The 23,820-nt window shown below is 38.7% G+C and overlaps 2 protein-coding genes across 10 annotated transcripts in view; one reads left to right on the top strand and one right to left on the bottom strand.

The window, feature by feature from the left end:
• Hibch (3-hydroxyisobutyryl-CoA hydrolase) overlaps positions 1 to 18,957 on the top strand; it is a 64,083-nt gene extending 45,126 nt beyond the window's left edge. Inside the window, exons 14-15 of one of the 2 annotated variants that reach the window (XM_090354475.1) lie at positions 1,059 to 1,192; positions 18,779 to 18,957. In XM_090354475.1, coding sequence (XP_090210601.1) covers positions 1,059 to 1,174 — 116 coding nt within the window. In that variant the 3' untranslated portion in view covers positions 1,175 to 1,192; positions 18,779 to 18,957. Of the gene's footprint in view, positions 1 to 1,058; positions 1,337 to 18,778 lie in introns of those variants that run through there. The other variant, XM_090354474.1, reaches the window with a different exon arrangement.
• The window catches only part of Akap19 (A-kinase anchoring protein 19), a 64,731-nt gene continuing 46,257 nt past the window's right edge, over positions 5,347 to 23,820 (bottom strand). For all 8 annotated transcript variants that reach the window (XM_090354482.1, XM_090354480.1, XM_090354476.1 and 5 more), the window contains one exon: positions 5,347 to 5,860. In XM_090354482.1, coding sequence (XP_090210608.1) covers positions 5,409 to 5,708 — 300 coding nt within the window. In that variant the 5' untranslated portion in view covers positions 5,709 to 5,860 and the 3' untranslated portion in view covers positions 5,347 to 5,408. The remainder of the gene's footprint in view (positions 5,861 to 23,820) is intronic.

Here is a 23,820-nt window from a genome sequence, read left to right as displayed (position 1 = left end):
AGCAGAAGAGCTGTTTGAGTTGCCAAGTTTGAGACCAGTTTGGGAAAAGTAACACACATCTCAAAAAGGAAAAACAAAAACCACCCAAAACAAAACACGTCTTTAATTTCCACATTTACATAAAGGTTCCTTTCTTTCTTCTAACAAGGTAGTCTTCTTGTTTTCCAGACAGCTAGTTAGCCTTTTAATACTTAATTTGGGTTTAGATATCCATAGAGTTTACTTATTTTTTTTCATTAAAATTATGCATATTGTAAACATGTTGAGAACCATGGTTTGAAAACTGTTTAACTGTGGATTCATATGCACTTGTAAAAATAATAAAATCCTCTATGTCCTCTATCTACTTCTGTAAGTAACACTTACATAACTACACTGTGTACCAGAACTATAGTATTACAGCCAGGAAATGGGTATGAGACTCTATTTTTTAAGAGGAGGTTCCAGATTGCCTCATACTTACCATCCTCTGGGAATATTAGATGGCTGCACTCAGTGATGAGTAACAGGAGAAGTAAAAGGTTGCATGATAACCTGACAGAGCTCTGATTTTTTTAAAAAAAAATTTAGAGCTCTCTGAACTAGAGGATTCAGCAGAACAGCAGTATTCATATTTAATAAAGCATAAAGTTCCTTTCTACCTTCAGTGATTTTCTTCCCAAAGCAGAACTGGACCCCCTCCCTTGATTTCCATTTCAACTATACCAGCATTGATTTTTAGCTGTCTGTCATATGGAAATTTCATTAGTGATTTTGTTTGAAGGCGCAAAAGGAATGTCCAAAGAACTGTATTAATCTAGTTTCTATTAAAGCTAGAGATGTGAAGCTCACAAGGAAAGAAATACCCATACTGTTCATCAAAGAATATAGTGGGCTGAACAAATTCTTTGAGAGTTTAATTGAAAGAAAAACAGCTCATGTAGAAAACTAACTTTTCAAAAAAAAAATGTGTGCTATAGAAAAAGTATACCTAGTTCAAGACAGTTTTGTCAACTCAGTATTTAAAATGAGATTATACCAGAAGTAAATGTGTTAGTATCTTTTTCTTCTTTTAACAGTTTTAATTGATAAAGACCAGAGTCCGAAGTGGAAACCAACTGATCTAAAAGAAGTTACTGATGAAGATGTGAATAATTATTTTAAATCACTGGGAAATAATGATTTGAAGTTCTGAAGTGGCTGGTGTCTTAAGGTATATTTGGTAGCAGGGGTTGGCAAATTATAGCACATAGGCCAAATCTGGCTTAGTGCCTATTTTTATATAATCTGAAAGTTAGGAGTGGTGGCTCCACTTTTATATGGTCGGAAAGAGAAATCAAAGGTATTTCATAACATGTAAAAAGTCATAGTAATTTCTGATATCAATGTCCAAAAGGTTTTATTGAAACATAGCTGTACTTACCTGATTACAGGCTGCTTTGACTCAAAGTAGTTACAACATGGGCTGTATGGCCTGTAAAGCTTGAAATACAAACTTTCTCATCATTGTCAGAGTTTGCCAAACGCTGTTTTAGACAGAGATGCCTAACTGAAATGGGAACTTCATATTTGCCTTTCAGTAGTGGTTTATATGCTGGTCATACAAACCAGGTATAAATGATCAAAAATAAAGACCCTACAATTTGGAAGACGACTGTTAAGTGTCTCATAGAATTTCCTTCTTTCTATGTACATTTTGAGATAATTGAGTTATAAGAAAGGGAAATCTATCCAATATATTAACTCAGCCTTGGCCTTCCCTAAAATAATAAGAATATCTTCCTCTGTTGAAACCCCAATTTACATTAAAATTTTGCTTGAGAAAATTCCAAAACAATTTAAAATGTAAGTATCTTCAATGGTTGGTACAGTTGGCAGAAAAGTGTTTTTTAAGATATGCAAGAAACTTCATGGTGTTCTGGGGAAAAGACCTTGAAGTTCTAGGCAAGAATAAACTTTACAAAAAGCCACGCATCTGAAAAGAACCTAGAGATTATGTCCTGCACCTTCTCATAGAGGGAGATTACAGCCCATTGCTTTTCAATTTTCTAAAAAATTTTTCTTTCGAAAAATTCAGGAACATGTCTGAAATAAAAAAATTCCAACAATGTTGGACATATTTATTTTCAAGGCTCATAAATTAGCCTATTCATGATTATTTGTCTTTGTGGGGCTGGGGAGGTGGTTTAGTGGTAGAGTGCTTTCCTAGCATGCATGAAGCCCTGGGTTCAATTCCTCAGTACCACATAAGCAGAAAAAGCCAGAGGTGTTGCTGTGGCTCCAGTGGTAGAATGTTAGCCTTGAGCATAAGAAGCTCAGGGATAGTGCCCAAGCCCTGAGTTCAAGCCCTAGGACTGGCCAAAAAAAAAGTTTGTCTATAAAATGTTGAAAGAATTTGTATTAATTAAATGAGGAACTCATAGCTAATTTGCAACTGGATTTATTGTACAGTTTCAAAAAAAAGTACAAAAAGAATTTGCTAATACTCGTGTTTTGTGAAGCAATATGCAGGTAGTTCTTTGGAGGCAGTGATGGAAGGCATTTTCGTTAAAAGCTGTGCCTGTTAAAATTTGTTTAAAATTACTTGTTTTTGACATTGATGACATCCCTAAACTTTCGTCTTGAAGATCCTGTAATATAGAAGTATGTATTTCTGCCTCATTTCATGAAGTGCCAGTAATACTGAGTACGAAGTGAACCCCATTTTAGTCCTGTGTTTATTTTTCATACTCTTAAGGCAATTTGACACAAATTATTCCTTTAGAACTAAGACGGTAATCATTTCGTCCCCTTTTAAATTGTGCTTTAAGTGCTAATACCCTTAGTCAGCTTGCAAACAACTGGTAAGGCAACAGAAAGGGGAGACTTCTGGGGTCACAGGCCTGTAGTTCAGCTAACTGTGCAAGAGAGACAGTGTGGAGAGCAGCAGTGAACGTCTTGGTATTGGATTGGTATTAGGAATTGGCACAAGTATTTTCTGACCTGCTTCCATCTGAGGTTCTTATTGTCCTAGTAGTTTCCTCCACCCTCTACTAATATTTCCTTTTCTAGTAACTTAACTGGAAATTCTTTCAGTTATTCTACGTTTTGTTTTGGTTTGGTTTGCCAGTCCTGGAACTTGAACTCAAGGCCTGAGCACTACCTTGGATTTTTTTTTTTTTCTCAAGGCTAGAACCCTATCATTGGAGCCACAGCACCAATTCTGGCTTTTTCTATGTATGTGGTACCAAGGAATCGAACCCTGGTCTTCGTGTTTGTTAGGCAAGCACTTTACCTCTAGGCCAAACTCCTGGCCCAGTATTTCATTTTTTACATCTCTTGTCACTTTTCTATTATTCTGTTCCTTGACAATGAGAGATCTTCAGAATGAAAGTAAAACCAATATTTGAATACAATGATATGTAAGCGCACTAGGGACAGGCCAAACTATCCTAATAACTGTCAGATGTGTTATAAATCTTCATTCAGCTCATATCTTCTCCCTACCTGGTTTATCCACTAGCGCCTTGTTTATGAGCTGACAAACATTTTTTTCATACTCTAGTAATATATGGTGCAGGGAAAGAGGTGGCTGAGTTTTGATAAAAAGTGTTCCACCACAGTTGCTGGGAGAAGTGGCTGCAGAGATTTAGACCTCTAGCTGGATAACGGCCTGCCTCAGGCACAGAGCAACAAGGGAAAATCAAGTTAAATATTTAGATATAACCCTAACCCACTAGTATTGGTCCCTATGTATGCTGAGAACCTTAGAATAGCATACAGCTTTATATGGCTTTTGTGTTCTCCCTGAAGTATTATTTTAAATATATTTAAATGACTTGGCAGGCAGCATGATGAATAAGATGAATGAAAAGCAACAACCTAGGTTTTAGTTTGAGTGATTAGAATAAACATTCACAACCTTAAATTTCTGTTCATGAGCAACCGATCTGTTTTGTTTTTATGGAAAACTATCTACAGTTAGCCTTAAAACTCAGGTCCTGGTAAGGACAGGAGTGAGTGGGTCTCTTCTGTGCAGTAAACGGTACAGATCCTGGGGCACGGGAAAATGAAAATTGATCAAGTGTCCAGCATCACTGGAAATGGGCATGATGCTCATTTCTATTTGACTGTGGTAGGCAAAATACTGTAGCTTATTCTACCTGCTTACAAAGTCAAAAGCATGTTTAATCTCCACTTTTAGAGGATCACAAGCCTTTTTCTACCTGCTTTTAGATATCAGTGACACTTTTATCAAAGAATCAAACATAAAATGGGCTTAGTTGCCTTTCCAACAAACTGTCAAAAATCTTGATGAAGAGATAATTCTAGAGACTCAGTTCCTTTTTCCTTAGTTCCTTCTTCCCTACAGGTTTTATTTCTTCAGTGTTTTTCACCTCATCCAATCTTTGGTTGCTGTTGATTTTTAAATAGTACTATTTTTAAAAAGGTGTTTTAACTTGTGAAAATACTATAACATATGGCTAAAAGTATCCTATGGCAAGTATTACCACTAAAAAAAATGCAAGTACTGTCTTTAGAGGAGTTCTCTATCTTGTTTTGTAATAAGCTGCAAATCTGTGTTCTCATGTCCCCTCAGTTAGGAAGCTGGCGGCCACCTAGCAGGCAGTAACAAAACCGGGAATGAGTTCCTCCTGGAGTGGCATCTCTGTCAGCCATGCCCAGCAAAGCCTCGCACACAGTAACCTTCACCCCACACAAACACTACTGTTATTTGAGATTTACTGAGTCAGTATTTCAAAAGGTACTTATGGGCCTAATTCAATGCAATATACCACCTTCATGGTTTCTCTCAATTTTACCTTTTTAAGATGGCCAAACCTAAATCTTTCAATAACTGTTCAAGATGGCAGTTAATGCTTTTCATCCATAAAAATATTAAAAACAGGGATCAAGTGGACCTGATTTTACACTGGTCATTTTCTAGTCCTAGGTCATAGATGTAAAGAAGCAGGAATCCTTAACCCAGATAGTTTGACAAACAAGACGCATGGGGATCACTGCGGCTTGAGAGCCATTTGCTTGCCAAGGTGTTCTGGGGAAAAACACAACAAAACAAAACGGGAGGGAGAATTTTTAGTATAAAAGAAATAGTCATTTCTGGAACAGCCATTTGGAACTTGGGGCACTTACTTCCCAGCATTCTCTTTGGTGATTACATTCGTGCCTGGGGAAGATGTGTTATGGCATTACAGCTGATAACTAAGGCACAGGGCCTCCATCCAGCCCGTGACCCAGATGCAATGGAAATTGCCATTAATGGAGAACTGCTTAAAATGCATTGTTTCTGAGGTCTTCCTACATTTGTGGCATTTATAAGATGTTTTTACATCCAGATGGACTTATTTATACTTATTCACACCAGCGTTTGCTTTTGCCTCATGTATTTAAACTAGCACCGGCTATAGGCAAAGTTCAGGCAAGTTCCATCATCCTGCCATGTCAGAGCTATCATTCTCGATGTATGGGATATCGCAGTACTTGGTGTTATTGCTTGCCCATTGGTTCACAGCATCCTCCACTATCTCCTGAGCCAGCGACTCTGCATATTGGTGGATCGCAGTACTGGGTGGTGGAATTTCCTTTTCAGCCTTTGGGATGGTACCTGTAGAGAGTATCTTAGGTAGAAGTCTCTCTTCTGGCATAAAGGTTATTTCACTCTCACGTCGCTTCTCATTCTCAAACGTGGCAGGAAATGGGAAGGTTTGCTTTGATTTCATGCAGCCCATGGTGTGAAGAGCTTTGGCTGTGTGAAGGAAAGCGGTACTGGCAGAGACTACTTCTGCAGCATCTTTGGAAAACAAGGAGGGTTCCTTCACTCGATCTTGACCAGGCCTCTTCTGTAATCAGCGCCCCCCTCACTGTTCTGTGTGGTATTTATCTGCCAAGAGAAGGGAGTTTTCATTGGAGTTATAGAATGTAAAATATGATTCATTCATGTGTGCAAACAACAAAATATGACTCATTGTGTGGAAACAAGTTCTTTTCACTTGGGAGTTTACAAAATATGAAAACAGGTTTTTAAGCTTTTGAATTACCTACATTTATTTATGTCAGGCATCACAGGACCAGATACAGTGCTCTTGGATCAAATTCTAGATTCCTGTGGAACTGTCAGAACACCACATGCCCACTTGATTCTGTGTTGTCTATACACATGCTGACAATGGCAGGATTAAATAGGCTGTGGTCCACAAAGCTTAAAATACTTACCCTCTCGCCCTTTACTGGAAATGTTTCCTGACACTGATTTTGCATGTCACAGGAAACAGGAAGAGCAAAATGTGCTCCTGCCACAAACCCCATGAACCAGAATATCATGGCCTATTAAAAATCAAGTTTTATCCTCTGGCTGAATGTTTACTTCTTGCTTAGCAGAGAATGATGGTTTAGGTTTACAGGTTTCCCCTCTTAAGTATCATCCTCACCCTGATTTGATGATCAGAGAGGACATGACTTCTAGGTTTCCAAGGTATCACTGAATGAACTTGTTTGAAGCTAGGACTCAAGGGTAATTCAAGCCCACAGAACAGTTTGATTGTCAGGAGAACTAGCCATCTGAGAGCAGTTGAGTGAGTTTTTGACATTCAAATAGAGCTCTAAAAATTCAAAGCATTCATTCATTTTCAATAGTTTTTAATTAAGGTTGGGAATGACAACTTTTGCCAGGTATATTGTAATATTTTTTTCTATAAATTCTACTCTTGTTTATTTCTCACAATAGCATATCTGCTCCCTATCACTTTCTAATGAGGATGATATATAAGGCAAAAAAAAAAAATTCTGTCCTTTTGCTTTTAATTACCTTTAGTTCTGCATACTCTGCTCCATGCTCCACATTTCACAAAGGGATTTCAAGAGGAAACAAGGAATGTGTGTGCTGTCTGTCTTGTTTATGAGACTCAACTACTTGGAGATGAGAACTGTCTCGTTGAGCAGCCCAGCATATTCTGACTTACTACCAAATCTGTTCTGTTACTTTGAGGGATAGTTAGGGAACTGGGAGTAGATAACATGAAAAAGATTAGAAAGCTCAGTGAATGTAAAACTCAAGGCTGTGGGTAGAGTCATCAGAATATCCTCTTTCCTAGAATTTTTGGTTTTATATAAGCAGTATAAATAGTGCCTGATTTTTCCCTTACCAAAATCAGCTGATATGTCAGCAGGTATTCCAGGCACTGAAAAACAAACAATATTCAGTATGTCTTAGAGAAGGGAGACATTAGCTATAAACATCCTGGATGTTTGCTTGGGATAATCTTCCAGCATTATCACAGAGAAGTTGAGTACAAAGAGAGTGGTAATTCTACTGAGCAGTGGAAGGAGAAAGCAAAATTTTTTTTAATGTATTTATAGTCACTAAGTTTATGGGACTCGATCAACAACTACAAAGGTAAAACCAGGGCCGGGAGTTTGGTCTAGTGTTAGGTGAGCACCTAGCATGCTCAAAGACCCAGGTTTGATTCCTCAGTACCATATACATAGAAAAAAAGCTGGAAGTGGTGCTGTAGCTCAAGGGTAGAGCTCTAACCTTGAGAAAGGTCCAAGGACAGTGCTCAGGCCCTGAGTTCAAGACCCACAACTGGCAAAAAAAAAAAAATCCAAAAAGTAAAACCAAGTAGGCAGACATAATTCCTACTCAAAGTTTCATTTACAAGAATAAACTGTCACTTATGGCCCACAGTGGGCTAACAGACAGTCTCTCTCTAATAGTTTAAAGCTCAGTATGTTTAAGCAAACAGTCCAGCTTTCATATAAAGTATTAGAATATGCATCATCTAGTAAGCAAAAAAAAAAATGACTAGTTTAAGCCGGGCACGGTTGGCTCATGCCTGTAATCCTAGCTAATCAGGAGGCTGAGACCTGAGAATCACGGTTCAAAGCCAGCCCAGGCACAAAGTCTGTGAGACTCTTATATCCAATTAACAACTAGACAAGAAACAGGGCTGTGGCTCAAAGGGTGGGTTGGTGGCCTTGAGCTAAAGAGCTCAGGGATGGTGCCCAGGCCCAGGGGTAGGATGGTAGCCTTGAGCTGAAGAGCTCAGGAACAGTGCCCAGGCCCAGAGTTCAGATCCTACCACCAACACCACCAATAACAAAATGACTAAAGCTGGGCACCAGTGGCTCACACCTATAATTGAGACGTGAGAATAAGAGGATCTGCATATAAGAAAAATAGCTATAAATGGGCTCCCTGAAACAATGTGACTCCAGTGGAAAAAAGCTGGTGAGATGGAGGATGATGGAAAGGGTGGCTCTAATCAAGATGCGCTGGACATATAAGCGGATATGTTAAATTTTAATCTTCTTAACGACCATTAGCAGATTATAAATGGAACCCCTCCCAATGATCTAAAATTTAGTAACAATTTACAAAATTGGTAAAGTAGCGAATATATTCAAGTACATAAAAGATGTTACATGGTCACAAAAAGTGAATCATTAGGCTGGGAGTTTGGCCTAGTGGTTAAAGTGCTTGCCTAGCATGCATGAAGACCCGGGTTCGATTCCTCAGTACCACATACATAGAAAAAAGCCAGAAGTGGTGCTGAGGCTCAAGCGGTAGAGCTCTAGCCTTGAGAAAGTCCAAGGACAGTGCTCAGGCCCTGAGCTCAAGCCCAGGACTGGCAAAAAAAAAAAAAAAAAAAAAAAAAAAAAAAGTGAATCATTAGAGAACAGGAACTGTATAAGGAAAGTAGAAACTCAGACCTAATATCCGAAAGATTTATTATCTGAATGACCGGAATTTGAAAAAAAAATTGGGATTTGTGCACTTGAACATATATCAACAAATCTACCCACTCTGAAATAGGGAAGCTTACCAAAAATTAAATAGAGCCATTGGCAGGGTGATAATATGTGACTTAAAAACAGTGAAGAAACAGATATATTGAATCCAGAAGACTTGAAAGAACATAGGAAAAAGAAAGGAAATGTAACAGATCAGCAAGATGACTAACTTGCACATAAAAACTTATTTCCAGTTAAAGAGCAGATGGTCAGGTCTTAATAAGATCCAGACCACACAAATATTGTCAGCTGATCCCCAGCCACAGCTATACAACGGAGGAAAGAGGCTTTGCAATAAATGCTAGCATCTACATGCAAAAAACAAAAACGGCACCTTTATAAAATATAGCATAGGGAAAAAAATCGAGTTTAGCGATCCTATTTAGATACAATATTAGAGGTATAATCCATGAAAAAAATAATCTGTCAAGGCAGCCGGATGATAAGCCAGACTGGGAGAATTATTTTAAAAGCATAGTTGATAATCATTATTCAAAGATATGAGGAACTCTTAAAATTCAACAATTATATGAACAACTTGATTAAAAATGAATAGAAGATCTAAATGGATACCTCACTGAGGAAGTTGTGCTTGTGAATATTAAGTATATGAAAAAAGTAACATTGTATGTCATTAGGGAACTGCAAAATTAAAATAAGATGCCACCATAAACAGAATGGCTGAAATCCCAAACCCAATACCAAATGCTAGCAAGGATGTAAAAACCACAGAATGTTCATTCATGGCTGGGGAGATGCAGAATACTGACTTCTAAGATAGCTTGGCAGTTTTCTGTGTAACAAAACATACCCATCATATAACTAAATACATTCAAATACTGCCTGGTATTTGCTCAAATGAGCCCAACACTTGTGCATACAAAATCCTCTACTCAGGTGTCTGTATGGGTAACTGCTCAAGCAACCAAGAGATCCATCATTTGATGAATGGATAAACTACAGAGGTACACGGAATACGAGGTACATGTAGGTTTTACTCATTTTTTTTTTTGCCAGTCCTGGGCTTGAACTCAGGGCCTGAGCATTGTCCTTGGATTTTCTCAATGCTAGAGCTCTACCAGTTGAGCCTCAGCACCACTTCTGGCTTTTTTGTTTTTTTCTATGTATGTGGTACCGAGGAACCGAACCCGGGTCCTCATGCGTGCTAGGCAAGCACTTTAACCACTAGGCCAAACTCCTGGCCTCTACATGTAGGTTTTAGAAAAGTAGTTAGCATTAAAAACTAACCCATGAAAACAAAAGGAGGAATCTTAAATGCTTTATTACTCAGATATCAGTCTAAAAGGATTACTAATTTGTATCATTCTGACCACATGACATTCTGGAAAAAGACAAAAGTGGTTGCCAGCAATTACTGAGGAGGGTGGGATGGCCAGGTTCAGCATGGATGCTTGACAGTTGATTGACAAGCAATGAAACTGTTCTGTATGCTACTACATGGATGGATATGCATCACTATGTGTGTGACAAAACATGAGATGATGGCTAACATTCATAACTTCATCTGGGAGACTAAAATCCAAAGGGCTGAACTTCAAGCCTAGCCCTGGAAGAAAAATCTATTAGACTCCATCTACAAAATAGCAGGTAAAAGAAAATGCTGAACTAGAACCATAGCTCAAGTGGTAGAGCGCCAACTCAAACCAGCAAGCCCAATGAACACCAGGGTCCAAATTGAAAGCTCCATACGATAAACGTGAACTGTCCAAAACCAAAAATGAACACTAATATAAATTGGACTTCGGGTGATCATGATATGCCAATATAGGTTCAATTTAGAGCAAATCTACCCTTCTGGTGTAGAATAATGTCTTAGTGGGTACACACTGTCAGGAATATATGAAGACTGCACTTCCTGTTCCATTTATCTGAATGTAGAACTTAATTTAAATATAGACTGTATGCAGTGTGAAACAGGTATATTTTAAAATAAATATGTAAATAACAAAACATGAAAACTAAAAGCTTACCAGGCTCAAAGGAGTCACAAACCCACCTGCCCAGCTAGAGGTAGACATACTGCTCTTTTAGTAACAAACGGCATATCTAATACAAAATAAATACACGGGGCTTGTTTTCAACTCAGCTCCTTGCCCTTGGTAGGCAGATACCCTATTGCTCATTGTTTTTGAGTTTCTTGCTCCCTGCCAGGAAGTAAGCTTGGATCATGCATGATCTGCTTATTTTTTGCTTGCTATTGGACTTTTGCATTCATTTCTGCTTGGGCTGGCCTGGAATTGTGTTGCTCCCAAAGTCTGTTTCTTGCTAGCTGGGATGACAGGAATATGCCACTGTATTCAGCTATGGGGTGAGAAGGCATTTTATGATTTTCTCTGCATTGAGCTAGGTTTCAGCCTCCCGAGTAACTAGGACTACACAAAGGAGTGGTAGCTACCATACCCACTGGGTATTTTTAAATAACATTGTGATCCAATTTGAGTTAATTGACATTCATAGGACACTATACTCAAGCAAATACATATTCCTGGTCAAGGGTTTATGGAACATTCTCAAAAGATTTCAGAGGCTTGAATACTTAAAATACATTTTCTGATCACTCTAGAATTAAATTAGAAATAAGAGATAGCAACAAAGTCCTAAATAGTTGGAAATTAAATATATTGTTTTGTGCTGGTTCTGGGACTTGAACTTGGGGCTATGCGCTATGTCCCTGAGCTGTTATGCTCAGGGCTGTTACACTACTACTTGAACTACAATTTCAGCTTTTTGTTGGTTAATCAGACATAAGGGTCATGCACTGTCCTGCTCATGCTGGCTTTGAACCATGACCCTCACAACTTACCCAACTAAGTAACTAGGATCACAGCCTAAGCCACAGGCACTTGCATAAATAACCTATTTTTCAATGCAAAACAAAAAAAGAAATCCTAGAGGAAATGATATTTTTGAGTGAATGAAAGCCACAATACATCAAAGGTTTGAAATCCCCCCGTCTGTCCCCCCCCACCCCCTCCCTCAGTCCCTCCCTCCAGTTCTGGTGCCTGAACTCAGGGCCTGAGCACTGTACTTGGGCTTTCTCAAGGCTAGAGCTCTACCATTTGAGCCATAGCATCACTTCTTTTCCTATGTATGTGGTACCAAGGAATCGAACCTGGGTCTCTGTGCATGGTAGGCAAGCACTCTACCACCAGGCCAAACTCCTGGCCTGAAATGTATTTTTAAAGCTTGGAAGAAACAGTGTAGATTTAAATATTTATAACAGAAAGAACAAAGGCTTAAAACAGTTAAAGCTAAAGAAGAAAAGCACAGAATAGGTAGAAAGAAGTCAAATAACAGCAGAAATAAATGAAGCCACAGAGCCAAAACAGTTTCCTTATAAAAACATCCAGGAAGAGCCAGGTACTGTAGCTCATACTTGTAATCCTAGCAACTCTGGAGGTTGAAATCCAAAGATCACAGTTTGAAACTCACTTTTCAGGCAAGAAAAGCCTGAGAGACTCTTATCTCCAATTAACTACAAAGATCTGGAAATGGAACTGTGGCTCAAGTGGTAGAGCACTAGCTTTAAGCAAAAAGGCCAGGAACAGTACCTAGGCCTTGAGTCCAAGCACAGTATCCGCACCAAAAGAAGAAGAAAAATCAACATCTAGTATGTTGGGCAATTGTGGCATATGCTTAAAATCCTAGTATTTCGGAAGTACAGGCTGAAGGATTGAGAGTTCAGTGTTGGCCTGGGCTACACATTGAGATCTTGGCTCCAAAAATGAATCTAGTAAAACAGACAAGTCTCTGTTTAAACTGGTTAAGAGAAGTCACATGGTTCCAAAATTGTGTAGTTACAAAGAGGGGGAAGAAGGTATTAGAAGAGATATTACATACATGAAAAGAATATGAACAACTTTATACCATTACCGAAGTATGACGTGAACACCAGAAAAATTACAAAGTCTAATATCAATTAAAGAAATTGAAATTTTCATTTAAATCTTACTCCCACAAATCCTTCAAGGCCCAAAGGGTATCTAGACTAGATTTACAGCAAACACTTCAGGACACAGTGATACCAATCTTAGCCAAACTCAGTCTATATGAGACTATGAATATTCTGTTACAAAGACTAAAGACTAAAAAACATTACAGGCCAGTATTCCTCACAAACATAGACTTTAAACACGACAACTTTAGTCCTAGAGTTATGCCAAGAATTCAAAAGTACTTATGCCTGTATCATATTAAAAAAAAGTAAATGTAAAAAAAAGAAAAAGTGGGGCTGGTAGTTTGGCCTAGTGGTAGAGTGCTTGCCTAGCATACACAAAGACCTGGGTTCAATTCCTCAGTACCACATACATGGGGGGAAAAAAAAAGTGGTACTGTGGCTCAAGTGGTAGAACGCTAGCCTTGAGAAAGCCCAAGGACAATGCTCAGGCCCTGAGCCCAGCCCAGGACTGGCAAAAAAAAAAAAAAAAAAAAAAAAAAGACAAGAAAAAGTGAAAAAAGTAAGATGTAATTTACCATATCAATGTAAAAATCAGATTATTATCTCAGTAGAAGCAGAGAAATCATTTTCTAAGACAAATATTAATTGAAATCTTCAGCAAAGTCACATTAGAAGGATTTTCAAATAGTGCTAAACGGTGAACATTTTTTCCCTAAGTAAGGCAAAAATATTAATTTTCATGATTTCTATCTAATATTTTACCAGTGGTCAAGAAGGAAGAAAGGGAAATTTTACAAATCTTTAAGGCTGAAAACAAGTAACAGAAGTGTATATAAATAAACTTCTAAAGATTAGAAAGAAAACTGCCTTTATTTGTGGATAACATGATTGTACATATAGAAAAATCCTAAAGTTAAAACCCTAAATTGCTAGAATAAGTGATTTTTATCAAGATCTCAAAATATAAAGTTGATTTACAAGTCAGGTGCTGGTGGCTCATGTCTGTAATCCTAGCTACTCAGAAGGCTGAGATGTGAGGATTGCAGTTTGAAGCCAGCCCTGGCAGAAGAGGCCCCATGCGGCTCTCATCTCTAACCACTCAAAAAACAGAAGTGACATCAAACAAACAAATTGTATAAGAAAACATCCATAAAGTAGACACCAAATTTGTTTAATGTTTTCTCTGAAAAAGAGCACAGGGAATGAAAATACCAGCAAATACTTTAAAACTTTGCAAATCAGATATCCAACAAATGACATACCTAGAATATATAAACATTAAAAAGTGAATGGAAGTATAACTTGGTTCAGCCACTACACAAGTTCCTCAGAAAGTAAACAAAACAAAAGCAACTCCCTTCCCCAAACAACAAAACTACCAAACAAATTTGCTGTAGTACTTCTTAGAATCTATCCATCTAAACAAATGTAAGTTAATATACAATGAAGATAGCTACCCATCTGTATTTACAGCAGCACTAGACACAAAAAGCCAAGTTTGGAATCAGCCTAGATGCTAATAAGCAGATGAATAAAAAAAGGTGGTATATATACAGTATTGTTCAACCATAAAAAAGAATGCAATTAACTAACTTGAAGCAAAATGGATGGAACTGAAAACATGTTAAGTGACATAAGCCAGGTCAAGACAGAAGACAAAGGTCACAAGTTCTCTCATATATTCAGAACCCAGACCTAAAAGCTAAATGAACAACACAGATGTAAAGTAGGGGTAATGGCTGGATGTGTGAAACAGTGAGAATGGGGATGATGAAAGAAGAGAATGAGGGTGAATATGATCAGAACATATATTCAGAGGGATAAGAAGACGTAAGAGGTGAATTTGATTAAAGTTCATTTAAAACTGGCTTTGAATTGTGATCCTGAGTAGCTAGGATGACAGGAATGAGCCACAGGCACCTAGCTTGTAGGATTTTTACTCTAAATTTTGCCACATCCAGAGACTACCTGACTATAGGACTTTCTAAAGGCAAGTGTTCGCTTGATGTAGTCACACCAAGTTTAAAATCCATGTTAGTAACTGGTTCTTAAAGTGATTGAGTAGCATCAAAAACTTGAGATCAGCCCATGGGGCTGTATGCCTCCAGTGCTAGGCATCTAGTGTCCTTTGTGCACTGGTCTAAACCCAGTTCCAATCCAGTGGCGCTTTTCTTGAACTTCTGAAGAGCGAAATGTTTGCTCCATCCTCCAGTTGTTCCCTCAAGGGCTTTATTTCTCACTTCCTTTGGGAACATATGGGGAATGCTTTGGTTTCATGATGACAATGAAACAGAAATGAGTTTGGAATTAGGATGAGAGTATTCTTTATCTTTAACAGTAGTGTTAAGGTAGTAGCTAAGGTGGGGAGAGCAACCTTATCCAGAGAGGTAGATTAATAAGATCACAAAATACTTTAAGCACATTTTTCTTATCTATATATAGGATATCTCATGAAACCTAGCTAATAAACTATTTATAATGTCACTCTAGCTGGTTTATAATACTTCCATTGAGGATAGAAGATTAATGTTCTCCCTTTATTTATCATGTTAGCTTATTGGTTTAAATTTATTTTTACCCTTCCAATTAGTAGATGAAATCAGATATACTTCTACATACAGAGGAGATTGAAACCAATAGATACAACAAAGACTATCACACAAGCCATAGGGAATAGCAGGGCAATAGAAGAATGAGAAGTCTTCCAATCCCCTCTTCTTTTATTTTAAGCTACTGTCCTATCTCACCTTTCAAAAATGACTCTGGTCCCTTCATTTTAAGGGGGTTATGGTCGAAGATCCATTTTCTGTAACTTCAAGCTGACTCAGGGGCGTTGTCTCTATATTTTGTCAGGGACCCTAAAAGCTTTAGCCTGTTTTCAACTATTCTGTACCCGAGCACAGGCTTTCTAAGTCACTACCACTTAATTCTTTCTCAAGTATTTTTCCAAGCGTCTCTGCACTTTTCACCTGTTTTTAAACTGTTTACTCCCGTATAAGTTGCCACATAGGTTAGACTTAGATTTACCCACACAGCATACAAACAATTTAACCTTGAACATGTTTACTCACACCTATTCACACACACATTCATACTCGCACAAAATATCAGTCATTCCGGTCTGAACCCATTCGGTTCTATTCTAAAATTGCCTCGCCCTTATACCGCTCTGGCCAGAGACTCCCTTGAGGTTTCTCCCTACTGTGCCGAAGTGACCTGTGCTTTGGAGGTGATCTGGGAATGATTATTGAAATCTTTTACTGTTAAAACACCTAGCTGCTTCTCCTGTGTTTGCCTCTCTGCTTTGACACAGCTGCAGCTTCTTTGCCTTTTTTCTCCTTAGCTTTGGGAGGAGTTTTTTTTCCCTCAATTTTCTATCTTTTTGCCTTTTTTATGGGTTTTTGTGTTTTTCTTTGTATTTTCCTTTCAGGTTTCTCTGGTTTTTCAGTCTTTGAGTTTTTCTTATTTGACTTTTGCAGGTAGTTGCTTCCCTTTCTGTTTACCACTTTTCTTTCTCTTTGTCCCTCTCTTTCTCCTTGTCTACCTCCCTGTCTTTTTTTCCCCTGTGAGCAATTTCAGCCTTCCTTTCAGCATTTTCCCTTCAGGTTTCCCTGGCCCTTCAGTCCCTCCTTTTTCTTTTTCTTTGTGCCTTTCAGGTTTCTCTGGTTTTTCAGTCTTTGAGTTTTTCTAATTTTTTTGACTTTTGTAGGCATTTGCTTCCCCTTCCCTGTTTACCACCGTTTTCTTTGTCTTTCTCCCGGTCCCTTTTTCTCTGTAAGCAATTTCAGCCTGCATTTTCCCTTCAGGTTTCCCTGGCCTTTCAGTCCCTCCTTTTTCCTTTTCTTTGTGCCTTTCGGGTTTCTCTGGTTTTTCAGTCTTTCCTCCATGTGTCTCTCACTTGGCTCAACTCGCCGTCGTGCCCCATTTCGTGCCCCACGTTGGGCGTCAATATGTTGGGGTCCTTTGTCCCCAGTCCCTCTTAACTTGTAGGAGGGATGGGAAAAACACACCCCGACCAGTCCAAGCAAGAGGAGAGGGCCACTGTCCTCTCGCACTCAGCCTTTCTTCCCCGGAGCACGAACAGAGACGCCATGCAGCTTCAGCAAGGCAGGAAATCTCTCTCCAATAAACCGCCCCCCCTCCTGCGGAAGTCCCTCCAGCTAATATACCTTCACTCTAGGTCCCAGCAGAGAGTGATAAATAACAACACATCTGTAACCAATGGTAGTTAAGTCTTGTGCCCTGCCTCTTGCGCCTTGCCTTGTCTCCTGTTCTTAATTGCTGTTGTCTATAACTTGATAGACATGAAAGGTGATTACAATCTAAACTTTTACACTATTGCAGAACAAATAAGATTTGTGTGATTAGGCCTTGCATAATGAAAAGTGCTTTAGCAGATTATATGATTAGTCCTGGGAAAGTAGCAGGACTGGCTATCCTATGTTAATTTTTGGACTCTTAATATGTTAGATTGGAAAGTCACGGTGGTCATTAGTTGAAGGGATTAAATCCAACATTAAATGTTGAATATTATCCAGGAAAATTGGTTTGGCATTTTTGGTCATTTTTAACAGGCTCATTACAAATATAAAATACTTAAATATTTTTTTTGAAAAATATATCAATACCTAACTCTGGGCGTAAGTTCTTCAGCTCAAGGCTAGAGCTCTACCACAGCACCAGTTCTGGTTTTCTGGTGGTTAACTGGAGATAAGAGTCTCATTGACTTTTTGTGCCCAGGCTGGCTTTGAGCCATGATCCTCTCTCAGCCTCCTGAGTAGCTAGGATTACAGGCGTGAGCAACCGCGCTGCCTGGCTGATATCACCTGGCTTATATCACCACCTTTTACATTTCAGTGTGTAATCCCAGGGTGGATAAAAGAGCTTGCATTGAGAACATCCCTTAACCAATTAGGGATTGAACTGTGTGTTCAGAATAAATGGTCAGCAGAACATGCATGCTTTCAATATCTAACAATAGCTGCGTGGTGCAATTCCGTGGCTCACGCCTGTAATCCTAGCTACTCAGGAGGCTGAGATCTGGACACTAAAGTCCATGGGGTTCTTATCTCCAATCTCCAAAAAGCCAGAAGTGACACTGCAACTTGGGTACGGTGGTAGCCTTGAGCTAAAGAGCTCAGGAAGAGAGCCCAGGCTGAGTTTGAGTTTGTCTTACCACTGACAAAAAAAAGTCTTAACAAAATCAAAAGTTGGGGAATGGGATGAGAATTTATTGATGTCATAGTTAGGAAAGATACTGGAAAGGATCTTTTTATTTTGGCCTAAAAAGTGAGGTCAACCATTGTTTTGTTTTTTACAATTGTTCACTTCAATATATTTCATATGTTTTACGTTATTGTGATTCCTTTTCTGAATTGTGATATTCAAGGTCTCATTGTCTTACTCAGGTCCACAAATTCTGTAATTAGTTGGTCTCTTTCAACCACTTTCTCTTTCCTCTGACTTCCAGTGCACGGGCACATTCATGTGCATCATGCCGTCATAAGGAGGAAAAGGCTGCTCTGGGGATGTGACTTGCCCTAGCCATTTTGCATAGTGCATTCTGGACCTGCGATCTTCTGTCTCCAGTATAATGCAATAAAGTGGGCTCAGATCCTGAGATTATGCCATGGAGGTTAGGACAGAAAAATCCACCATTTGGATAAGAGCTGACCTTCTCCCATATTAAAAAAACGAAAGCCTGCTAGATCCTTCCAAATCTACTTGAATTCTAAATGAACAGACTGTTTATGGCTGACCTATTTTATATCATATTGTATATCTTTATACAGGTCCATGGAACCATCAATCATAGCTTAAAATGAGCTTTACTTACTTTTTTTTTTTGCCAGTCCTAGGGCTTGAATTTAGGGCCTGGGCTCTGTCCTTGGGCTTTCCCAAGGCTAGTGCTCTACCATGTATGTGAGCCACAGCACTACTTCTGGCTTTTTCAGTGTATATGGTATCCAAGTAATCAAACTTCAGATTTCCTTCATGCTAGGCAAGCACTCTACCACTAGGCCACACTTCCGGACCAAGCTTTATTTAATGCAAATCTCTATAAACTTGATGTTTTTCTTCTCTTTGCAGTGCTATGGATCAAACCCAGGGCCTTATGCATATCAGGAAAGCCCCATACCACTGAGCCACTTCTCTAGGGCCATATTATGGTCTTTTGTTCAAAAATCTTATGCATATTTAAATGTACTTATCCATTTTATGTAGATACACAATAAAAGTTCTAATTCATTAAAGACCAATTCATATAAATGTGAAACTGAGTTTCTATCCATATATTTGTTACTAGTTCTCTAATGATGGTACAAAGGATAAGTTTTCTTATGGGGATCCTGAAAATTGGACATTAATGGAGATATTTAGAAACACTGAATTAGACTGAATTCATAAGTGGAAGTGATCAGTTAAACAAGCAAGTAGAAAGACTACTCACTGGTTTTTTTTTTTCACTAAAAAGTATAAACTAGGAAATATATAACTATGATTTTGGTCTGTCTGAAAGTTACAAGACCACCACAATAAGGACTTCAGAAAATAAAGTAGCTGGCTCATCCTGTGGCACACAGAATGCATGCTGTGTGCAGCTATGGGCCAGAAGAATAGGTACAGAGAAAACTCTTTACACCTGGAACCACAATTGTGTAGCACATGGGTTGAGAAAATAACATTGGTAAGTGAAATGCTTGGGATTCTGCTCAGCCTGAATAGAACTTGGTGGTTATGAATCTACCTGTAAACTGGGCTCCACTTAAGTAATCATAAAAATTAAGTGATCCTATGCAGAGGTGTTACTTATTTCAGATTGCTCCTTTAACCAGTTATTTAAAATGCTTGATTTATACATTAGAATTATGGAAAGAAGTCTGACCTAGAATGTCAGCAGCGATGTGAGAATTGCAAGATCAAAGGTCAGATGGGAATACATGACCTCACTTACTAGGTCTGGGACCTCGCCATGGTGGGCAGAAAACAAGCAGACATTTCTGTCCTGCGCTTTCCTATGGGTCCCCTATGGCTATACCTGGCCACTTCTGCTTATACCAATACTCTACATCAGCTTTTCCAGCATTGTAAAAAAGCCCCTGCAGGAAATCAAAAGTAGCTTCTGAACAAGTAAAGAAAATAAAATGTTGATTCTCTGTATACTTCTTGCCCATAATGATAAACCTCAAATTCCTCGGGCCCTAGTCACCAAATCTAGGATACAAGGAAAGTTTTTTTTCTTCTCTGTAAATTGTTTTAGTCTGTATGCATTGAAACCAATTCAAATACTTTAGAACAAGTAGGAGGCATAAATCATGAAAGAGTATTAAGTGCTATGCACTGATTAAAATTAAGTATACTGCTGCCTGGAATTTAAACACTGAAAAGAGGCACTATTCTAATGTGGAGACATCGGAGAACACAATGTTCAACTGCAATTGGGCTGTAGATAAAAGAACAAATTTAGGAAGTATGCCACTTACAATCACGTATACTACACTCTTTTTCCCAAGAAGTTTTGCATTTCCTGTTAGTGTTTGGTGGTTCAGTACTTTATATGGTGGGAAGTCAGTAGTTCAAGGAAATTTCAATTCCCTTCAATTCCCATCAAACCAATCTCGTTGCAAGCCCAGTTCCTCTACTAGTTGAGCCCCTCCCCCATATCTCCTTCTAGCACCTTTCCCCTCATCCCTACTTAAACCAAAATACTAGCTTCAAGAGAAAGAAGCTCATCTCCATGCAGGCTTCCCAGAATTCTTCTCACCCTTTTTCAGAATCCTCTAACTGAAATGTCTCTCCAATGAGATGAAACATTCCTCATGGGCAAAAGTCATTTTCCCCCTTTTGCACACAACAGTTCTCTACATCAAGGCCTTATCAATACTTACATGAACCTTGGTGATTTGCCACATACCCATGTGCCAACTTGCAGTTGAAAGAGGGAACTTTTTCCTAGTTCTTCCCTGTTCTGTCTCCTCACACAAATGCTGCAAGCACAGAGGTTGCAGTGCTGTAAATTAGTATATCTCTGAGTGGATCAACAATCTCTGGTTCCCAGGGTCTTGCATGCTCTCAGGCCAATCGTCAGTCTCTGGTTCTTAGGTCTCTATCATGTCCTCAAGCCAATTTCTACCCAGTCACTAATCTGGGCCATCAGGCTCTAGTTCCCGGGGTCTCTATCATGCCCTCAGGTCTGTTTCCACCTAGTCACCAATCTGTTTCCCTCAGCTCCTAGGAAATCTCTCTAGGTTTCACAAGTTTTAATTAATAGAAGGTTCTGGGGATTGAACTCAAGGCATCACATTCTTAGCTCAACTTACTTGCTCGATTGACAATTTGCCACTTGAGCCATACCCCCAGCCCAGGTTTTTGCTGGTTATTCTGGAGCTGGAGTGTGCCCAGGCTGACCTGGAACTATAAGGCTCCAGATGTGAACCTTCTGAGTATTGAGGATTAATAGGCTCTAGCCACCCATGACAGCTACAACTTTATTCTTAAGATATTAATTAAAACATCAGATGATATTTATATCAAATACTGACTAGAGTTATGTACTCATGCCTCGTCGCTATGTCTTGTGTGATTTGATTCCTCATTCCCCAACTTTGTGCATGTATTGTTCATTGAACACTGGCTATGGCAAACAGGCTCCAGTTAAAGAATTCCCAGATCCAAAGGCAGATGCTATATTTACTAATTAGAGAAAGGAAACAGAACTGCTCAGCAGCTGTTCTGCTGACTTATAGCAAATGAGCTTCAAGCTGAAAAGGACAGAAACATCATTAAGGAAAAGAAAAAAAAAAACTAAGCACACCACACTCTAGAGTCCCCGAAGCTCTGCAGGTGTGAGTACAGGAGTTTTCTGAGAACCTGGTGGAGGGAGGTGCCAAGAAGTAGCATCTTACATCAACTTTTTCCTTCAGTGTTCTAAAGCCTGATCACTGAAGACAAGTATTAGAATTCCTAAGTATTACTGGTCTGTTGGCTTGCCATATGGCAAAAGTTAGGATTTGAAAACAACACATATAGGGCAAATTATTGGAGATTTCTAGGAATTAGCACTTGAAGAATAATTCATTTTTCAACTAAAGTCACTTTTGTAATAGAGTTGGTAACACTCAGGTCTTTTGATTTTGATTAAAATTGTACTCAGGGGCTGAGTGTCGCCTAGTGTTAAAGTGCTCACCTAGCATGCACAAAGCCCCGGTTCAATTCCCTGGAACCACATACACAGAAAACGCTGTAGCTCAATTGACTGAGCACAGAGAGGCTCAGGGACAGTGCCCAGGCACTGAGTTCAAGCCCCAGGATGGCAAAAAATTTAAAAATTGTACTCATCTGCTGGGTGCTGGTGGGTCACGCCTGTAATCCTTTCCAGGCAGGAAAGTCTGTGAGACTCTTGCCTTTTTTTTTTTTTTTTTTTTGGTTGGTCGTGAGACTTGAACTATGGGCTGACTCTGAACCACAGAGCCACTTCCTGTGAGATTCTTATCTCCAATTAACTATCAAAAAATTGGAAGTGGAGCTGCAAAGTGATGGAGAACAAGACCTTGAGCAAAAGGGCTCAGGGACAGCAACCAGGCCCTGAGTTCAAGCTCCACAACCTCCTCCACCAACAAAAAAATTGTTCTGATGATCATAGAAAACTGTTCTATGAACTGGAAAAGCAAAGTAAATCAGTGCTGACTTCCCCTAATCCCTAATTTGAGCAATATCTACTGAGGACCAACTAGATTTCCAGCTATAATTACTACTTTGAATTTAGATTACTACTTTGAATTTAGGGTAGATATGACATTTCTGGAGATCAAGATGCTAGAACTGGTAGGACCAGACTTCCAAACTGAAATTCAGAAATCCTTCATAGCAGAAGAGTAGAACAGGGTAAGGCCGGAGGCAGGGGTGGAAGTGGAGAATTAGATGGAAATTTCAGAAAGCCGTAAGGAACTTCTGATGTTCAACTGGGTGAAAATAATTGAATATTTCAAAATAGAGGTTTTGAATATTCCTGACAAAGACAAGGTGCTAATTACCCTTGTCTGACTACAACAATATATATGTATCTCATATTATGTATATGTATATATGAATAATTATAAAATATGCACCGTACTACCCCATAAACAGGTACAATTACTATATGTTAATTACAATAAAATACAATAAAACTCCCTATCCCCCCAAAAATCCATAACTAAATGACTTTTCCCAAGTATTATCAGTGACTAAATGTATTAAATATGCAGGATTAACATGATAAATGTGAGAATTAATATTAAAATATGCCTAACCAGGATTGTAAGCATGGCTCAAGTGCCTAGCAAATCTGAGGTCCTGACTTCAAACCCTGGTACCATCTACCAGGGATTTTTGTTTTTCTTACAAAAATAACCATAAAACCCACCAAACCCAAAAAGCAGAAACCAGGAAGGTTTTTAAATTAAATGTGACAAAAGAAAAATATGTTTTGGTTTAAGAAATGCTCCATTGTACAACTTAAATGTTTACCTTTATAGTAAAGTGAGAGGGTGGAAGGTGTGATTTTTTTTTTTCAGTCAAGAATATTTTCTTATTTATTATACTCTGGGATTATCCCGGTTTACTGATTTTAACTTAGAGTTAAAGCTCTGCAGCACAAAGAAGGGTCTTAAAGGATGTCGAGATAAAATGGCTAACAAAAATAATGAATATTAAATCTGGACCCTACATGTATTTTATGAAGATTATTAATTACATTTTCACAACCCCCTAGGCAGATACTGTACTACACACAAGGAATCTGATAGACCATCAAATTGGTTAAAATTCTAATTTTGTATCACCAGAGACATCTCACTTAACTACTTTTTTGATCTCCAGGCTTTTCTAGATTGATAGGATTTTTCTAATACCTAAAACTTCTATCAGGGCTGGGAGTTTGGCCTAGTGGTAGAGTGCTTGCCTAGCATGCATGAAGACCCGGGTTTAATCCCTTGGTACCACATACCTAGAAAAAAAAAGCCAGAAGTGGTGCTGAGGCTCAAGAGGTAGAGCTCTAGCCTTGAGAAAGCCAAGGACAGTGCCCAGGCCCTGAGTTCAAGCCCCGGAACTCGCAAAAAGAAAAAAAAGAAAAAGAAAAAATCCTAATTATG

This window comes from Megascapheus bottae, chromosome 21 (genome assembly GCF_031878675.1).
Source record: "Megascapheus bottae isolate mThoBot1 chromosome 21, mThoBot2.hap1, whole genome shotgun sequence".
Taxonomy (NCBI): domain Eukaryota; kingdom Metazoa; phylum Chordata; class Mammalia; order Rodentia; family Geomyidae; genus Megascapheus; species Megascapheus bottae.
This window is presented reverse-complemented; position numbering and strand designations above follow the sequence as displayed.